Source organism: Hemibagrus wyckioides, linkage group LG27 (genome assembly GCF_019097595.1).
Source record: "Hemibagrus wyckioides isolate EC202008001 linkage group LG27, SWU_Hwy_1.0, whole genome shotgun sequence".
In the NCBI taxonomy this organism is placed as follows: Eukaryota; Metazoa; Chordata; class Actinopteri; order Siluriformes; family Bagridae; genus Hemibagrus; species Hemibagrus wyckioides.
Genome location: NC_080736.1, coordinates 13033054 through 13039386, shown reverse-complemented (window position 1 = coordinate 13039386; position 6333 = coordinate 13033054). Strand labels below are relative to the sequence as shown.

Sequence of the window (6333 nt, the reverse complement as noted above, 5' to 3'; positions counted from 1 at the left end):
TAAAAAGCTGTCTCAACTCAGAGGGCAAATGCATGATGGATCTTCAAACAAGCCAGAACTTAAAAAATTGCAGTCATTGAACTTGTACAGACACAATGCATTAATTTGATTACACAGACTGCATGTGGGGTAGCTTCAGTAATTACAAGAGTCACCCTGGGTTTAGTCTATGAATTTGCAGTCAGTCAAATTCAAAGTGAATTTTAAGGATATCATAAAATCACAACACAGTTTCACTTTTTCAAACCTCTTTGCACCACCAGAGGAACTGTTTGGACTCCTGATATACAAGCAATAAAGGGATCAACAAATCAACTGGACCAGCTTGCAGCTTCAACACCAGTGTTAGGATGGTGTGGATCATATGTGGCAACAAAGACAGACCTGAAGCCAACATAGATGGCTGTGTGAAACTTGAAAACCGTTAGGATTAGACATTTTGACAGAAATTTTGTAGTTACTAAAACACAAATTGTTAAAAGGAAGAGTTTCAAAATTGTTCAACTGATGGGAGTTGAACAGTCACTAAATTAAATTTTTTTTCTATATGTTTACAGGAAATAATTATATCCAAGACAAGAAGTTTTTTTAAAAAAAAATTTCACTGTGGGGGAAAATTTTTTTTTTGTCAAAATGAATATTTTTTCACTGTGTTCATTTGGAAGTGTTGCTGTTTTTTTCCGTAAGGAGTATGATGTTAAGAGACATTTAGGCAATATCATGTGAATGATTTAAACTGTGATATTGCTTTTATACAGCACTTCCTTAAACAAGGTCTTATTAAATGAGTAAATGACATTTCAGTCACAATGTGGCCAAATAGAGCATTGTATATTACCATGACAACATAGAGACTGACTGACAGCTCACAGTAAGAGAAGTAATTGTTCCAATGTAATGAACCACTTTTGGGACACTGCTTGTCAAATCAGAGCAGTGGACAAGAACTAACTGTGGTATAATATGAAATTGTCATGCACTGGTATTGAATGGGAACAGAGTGACAGTGACAGTCACCTTTGCGATAAATCTCCACAAGAAAACTTACATTGATACTTGAACTTGATACTAATTTTTCTGTCATCATTGTCAATTAAAATTATTAATTGATGGGGGAAATCTGCAAAATCCTTATTCACTCAAGAGTCACCCATTCATCAGAAAGTGAATAAATTGAGTAGTTGGTGAAGTACACATCTTTTGTACTTGAGTGAAAGTAGTGATACCCTAGTTAAAATGAATGTAGACGTTTTCCATTTAAATTTCCACTTGAGCTAAAGTACAAAAGTGCATGTAACCAAATGTACTTAAGTGAAAACATACTACATTTATCCTAGCTCTAATGTTGCCATTTTTTGTAATTAACTATTCACTTTATTTGAGAAGAAACTGTCACTCTACTCACACATGCCTGTTAATTCAAGGTCTGAGAAATAAACATGATTCAGATGTCAGTCAACATTGTTTTGAGCAGTCAAGACACGCAAGGGGGACATAGGTGGCTGTAACATAGCAGGATTTGAGAATAATGAAGTTTTCCTGTTAAGATTTATGTTTATTTATTACTTCACATAGTAACAAATTAAAACCTTATAAAACTCTTTACCATCCAGATGTTGAAATGTCATATTTGTGTGTGTGTATGTGTGTGTGTGTGTCAGTGTTTACAGGGCACAGGTATTTGTGCATGGGCACTACACAACAAAAAACGACCATTATATAAAGCGTCTGTGGCTTGTAAATTGTTTCCTACATAAAGAGCCTAAAAATGAAAACAAAAACATTACATCAGAAAAAAATTGTAAGTACTACAGAGAGACAGTCTGACTTGGTAACTCATTGGGGAATTAATTTTAAACAAATGACAGCAAAGATCGAATCAGATTTACTTTAACAGAATCTTGCTGCTATGCAGATTCAGAAGAAAATAATTGAAATTCAGCACAGTCAATAATATTGGTGAGCAACACTATATAAACAATAACAATTGACCTATTGGGTTATTGGGTTGCTGTATAACATTTGTAAAGTTAGCATAGGCTACTGCTCAAGAGTTACTGATTACTTTAGCTTACTTAGCTGACTAAAGTGTAATGACATAATTAAGATAATGACAGATTTTTTCACATACACAATAAAACCCTTTGTTTTCTAAGCTAACATTAGATCATAGAATATCTTATGAAATATTATATTATAGAAAATTATGATTGTCATTATGATTATCACAGGACCTGCTCACCTCTACATGTTTTCTCAAATTGGATCGAGAATTCTTGTAAGAAGAAACTGTATGTTACTGAGGCAGGCAGAGCAGGCATCTGAATATGAAAGACTCTTTCTTCTGTTCTACAACTTGAAACAACTACTGCAGGCCAGGCCATGGGTGTACAGGTGACAGGATGGGGTCAGGGTTTTCTTCCATCCTGGTTTACAGTATTTCAGGCTGTGACACTGAAATTTTAATCTTACTCTATTGTTTGTGCTCTCTGCATTTAATGAAACCAAAAAGCTACCTATGTCATACGTACCTTGGTTTGCTTGCTGTGCTGCAATTGGACAACTGTGTTTTTTATACAAGTTAAGAGATGTGGTGGAGTAGAAAGTATAAAGTTTTAACATTTTTTATACTTAAGTAAAGTACAGATACTGGAAAAAGAAACTTAAGTACAGTTACTTCCCACCACTGCATAAAATCAATGAAGTCTGAAACACGTTTTCCTTTTTTTATTGTATTATAAATTTAACAAGGTATCTACATACCTTTGCCTATGTTACATAGTTCACTGATCACGCTATTGATTCACATGAATAGATGTTAAGAAAAGCAGACTCTATAGGCAACTAGACCTTTTTATCAGGAAAGTGACATACTCCAATGTCCAACATTGGGGGACCTCCATGTATGTAGGTTCAGGTAGTCATATGGTTAGCACTAAACTAGAGTTAGGGTTTGCACAGGGTTCATATTTGCCAGTGGTATGGTTGGAAGAGGATTAGTTTCCAACTGTTGGAAATTTTCAAAGGGAAGCTTCAAAAGTGCTTTACAAATGTATTGCATGTTTTCACATCAAGGGAAAAAACTTTTACGTAAGATTGTCTAATTCTATTTTTTGCCATAAACCTTGAGAAACTGAAGCTGAGTGTGAAAGGGAGATGATAAACTTGACTTCTGAGTGTATTTAAACTTCGCTTCATGAGCATTCTCCACTCTCAGTGCTGCTTCACTGAATCTGACTCTCATCATGCATGTGCTGCAAAACATCCTGTTTCTGCTCATCATCAGTCTTGTTCAGAGCCGTGCCATGAAGGTGAGCTAAAAGAAATTAACAACATAAATTTGTTGAATTTAACAACATAAAATGCATGCTTTTTATTTGGCACATGCATAAGTACAGCTCACAGACAATTTGAACATTTATCAAACAGGCGTTGGTTAATGTGAACTCTGAGGAAACTGGTAAGATGCTAATTAATTCAGATTCTTAATTCATTTACAATTTACTTTTTTGTTAACTAATTTCACCATGTTCATTTTAGATAACATCAGTGACATCAATGATGATTATTTCTCTGTATTTTCTTTAATTGAAAGAGCCAACAAGAATGCTGGTAAGGTGCACTTGACTTCATGGCTTCCTGGCCCTGTTTATAAATAGATAGATATAAATTATTGATCCCATGAGGAAAATTCTTGTGTTACAGCAGCTTAGTCAGTAACAAGATTCAATGCATCTATATATAAGACTAGACCTTAAACAGAATACAGTAAGTTAAATTAAGCAAAGTAGTGATTTAACCTTATTTACATCAGAATTTACATCACAGTACACCTGTGTAATCTGGAAGTGGTAGCTCAGTTGTTAAGGCTTTGGACTACTGATCGGAAGGTTGAGAGTTTGAATCCCAGGACCACTAAGTTACTGCTGCTTGGCCCTTGAGCCAGACCCTTAACCCTCAGTTGTATAAATGAGATAAATGGAGGTCACTCTGGATAAGGGCATCTGCCAAATGCTGTAAATGTTTATGCAATCTGCCAGTAGATAATAAATAAGGAGAATCTACAATATAATGATGCTAATGGTTGTAATAGTGAAATGTGAGTGTTATGACCTTCCACCCACAGTGAGCTGTTGTACAGTGGTATTGCGAATGACCTCCTGTAACACTTTCTGTGATTATGAATCTGAATCAGTCTTTAGAGAATGAGCTCAGCAGACTCTGTAGTCTGTTGCAGAGTAGGGTAGATGGATTGTCTATGATGGAGAGCAGTTTGTTCAGTGACCTCCTGTTCCTCACTGACCCTAGTTTGTGTCCAATGATAGATCCAGCCTTGCGAATTAGCTTGTTAATCCTGCTAACATCCCTGGCACTGATTCTGCAAAGCAGACCACAACATGTAAATGCCGCTTGCCATCACAGACTGGTAGAAGATCTTCAGCATCTTGTTGCACTGAAATTGAAAGATCAGATCTTCCTCAGAAAATAGACTCAATTCTCTAATTCGCTAATTCAAATTTTAAATTGATACATTTTGAAAGTAAGATTTTTCATTAAACTAACTGTAGGGCTAGCTCTCTGAATTCATTTCGAGCTTAAAGTGTTCAGTCTTCCAACAGTTTAATAAAACAGGTTGTAGACATTTTCTTAAGAATTTTTAAAAAAAAAATAATGCATGTACTACAAATCTCAGTGTACACAATTGTGTTTTACTGGACAGGAAAGCTGAAGGATGGTTTGATCATTATACATGGTGACATAGCGGTGTACCCTGGGCTCCAAAATGCAGATCCATGTACTTCTCGTCGTTGCAAGTGGCCCAGGGGCAGGAATGGGAAGGTTAAAGTGCCCTATGTCATTTCCAGGCAGTATGGTGAATATCACTTCTTATCCGGTTCCAGAGTAATATATGCCAGAGCTCCATTAACTAGCTTTAACAACCTTCTCTTTTTCTGAAAGCATTCTCTGAAAGCCGTCTAATCAAGAGTGCACTGAAATCCTTCAGAAATTCAACCTGTGTCCAGTTCGTACGTCGCACCAACCAAGAAGACTTCATTCATATACTCTCAGACCAGGGGTATGTCAGCAATCCTAATATCAATTATTATTATTCAGAAACATTTTGTCAATCATTTGCTTTAACTGCCATCCAGCTCTTATATAATGAATGCAGTCTTATGCACTTATTCTTTGCTATACAGGTGCTACTCTTCAGTGGGTCGCAGACGTGGAAGGCAGGTTCTTTCCATAGACCGCAGTGGCTGTGTTTTTCATCACATCATCCAGCATGAGCTTCTGCATGCTCTGGGCTTTCATCATGAGCAGACTCGTAGTGACCGTGACGATCATGTCAGAATCCTCCTCCAAAATGTTATTCCTGGTGAGCAGAACAGGACTTTCACTTCTTATTTCTTGTTAGTGAATTTTTTGAACTCTAAACATTATCTCTTGATATTCAAATATGCAGAACATTCAAATATATAAATGTTTAAAAAGGTGCTATAGATAATTTTAAAGGCCTTTGTTCTGTCGGTAAAAGAAGATAAAAGAAAAAAGACAATAAAAATTATATGATTAATGTATTCACAGGACAAGAGCACAATTTTGATAAGGTCAGCACCAACAATTTGAACACGCCATATGACTACAATTCTGTCATGCACTATTCAAGGTAAAGCATTATACTAAAACAGTTGTTTTTTTATTTCCATATCTCACTGTTTTGATGCCACACTGTGTTGGTCCAGGTTTGCTTTCTCCAGGAAAAGGCAACCGACCATCCTCCCTATTCCAGACAATAATGTTCCCATTGGACGTGCCACTGAAATGAGCCGCAATGACATTCTACGTGTTAACAGACTCTACTGCAGTTGAAGGAGTCACACTTATCATCAACTGTATGCAAAAAGTTTGAAAAAGTTCTGCTCTTGATGTAATCTGATGGGGTTTTCCCCTCAAATTTCAGATATTAGAAAAATATTTGCAAAAGCAGCCACCTGGGCACACTTTGCTTAGAGTTTATTGCAACTTTTGATAGTTTCTCTGTTCTGCTATTATGAGTTTATTTTCAGTTTTTTCCAACAGTGTTCAGTTTGAGATCCATTTAATGATGATGATAGTGACATATTTAATGAAACAGAGCTCATGAGTCATTTAACATTGTTGTGCATAAAATCAATAAACATAACTGTTTGATTTGGAAACCAGACAGACTGTGATGTTTTGGCTTTGACATGCTATCTATAGATGTTACCTTAACAATGCCACTAGCATTGCTGCTGACCAGGTTGAAACACACAAGAAGTATACTCATATATCTCAGATCATCATCAA

At 36.0% G+C, this 6333-nt stretch overlaps 1 protein-coding gene across 1 annotated transcript; it reads left to right on the top strand.

Annotated features, from left to right (window-relative positions):
* The first annotated feature begins 3245 nt into the window (after nt 1-3245).
* On the top strand, nt 3246-6075 carry LOC131347769 (high choriolytic enzyme 1-like). The gene is made up of 8 exons (XM_058382141.1): nt 3246-3311; nt 3430-3460; nt 3541-3612; nt 4721-4873; nt 4960-5077; nt 5202-5380; nt 5590-5671; nt 5748-6075. Exons 1-8 carry the CDS (start codon nt 3246-3248, stop codon nt 5872-5874), a joined length of 828 nt encoding a protein of 275 aa, XP_058238124.1. The 3' UTR covers nt 5875-6075.
* Nucleotides 6076-6333: the final 258 nt, after the last annotated feature.

What these genes read in the sequence shown, in the direction of transcription:
- LOC131347769 (XM_058382141.1), top strand. Translation starts at nt 3,246, where the DNA reads ATGCATGTGCTGCAAAACATCCTGTTTCTGCTCATCATCAGTCTTGTT. An exon ending in TTCAGAGCCGTGCCATGAAG is followed by an intron (nt 3,312 to 3,429) that starts GTGAGCTAAAAG and finishes TTTATCAAACAG; the next exon opens with GCGTTGGTTAATGTGAACTC. An exon ending in CCTCCAAAATGTTATTCCTG is followed by an intron (nt 5,381 to 5,589) that starts GTGAGCAGAACA and finishes ATGTATTCACAG; the next exon opens with GACAAGAGCACAATTTTGAT.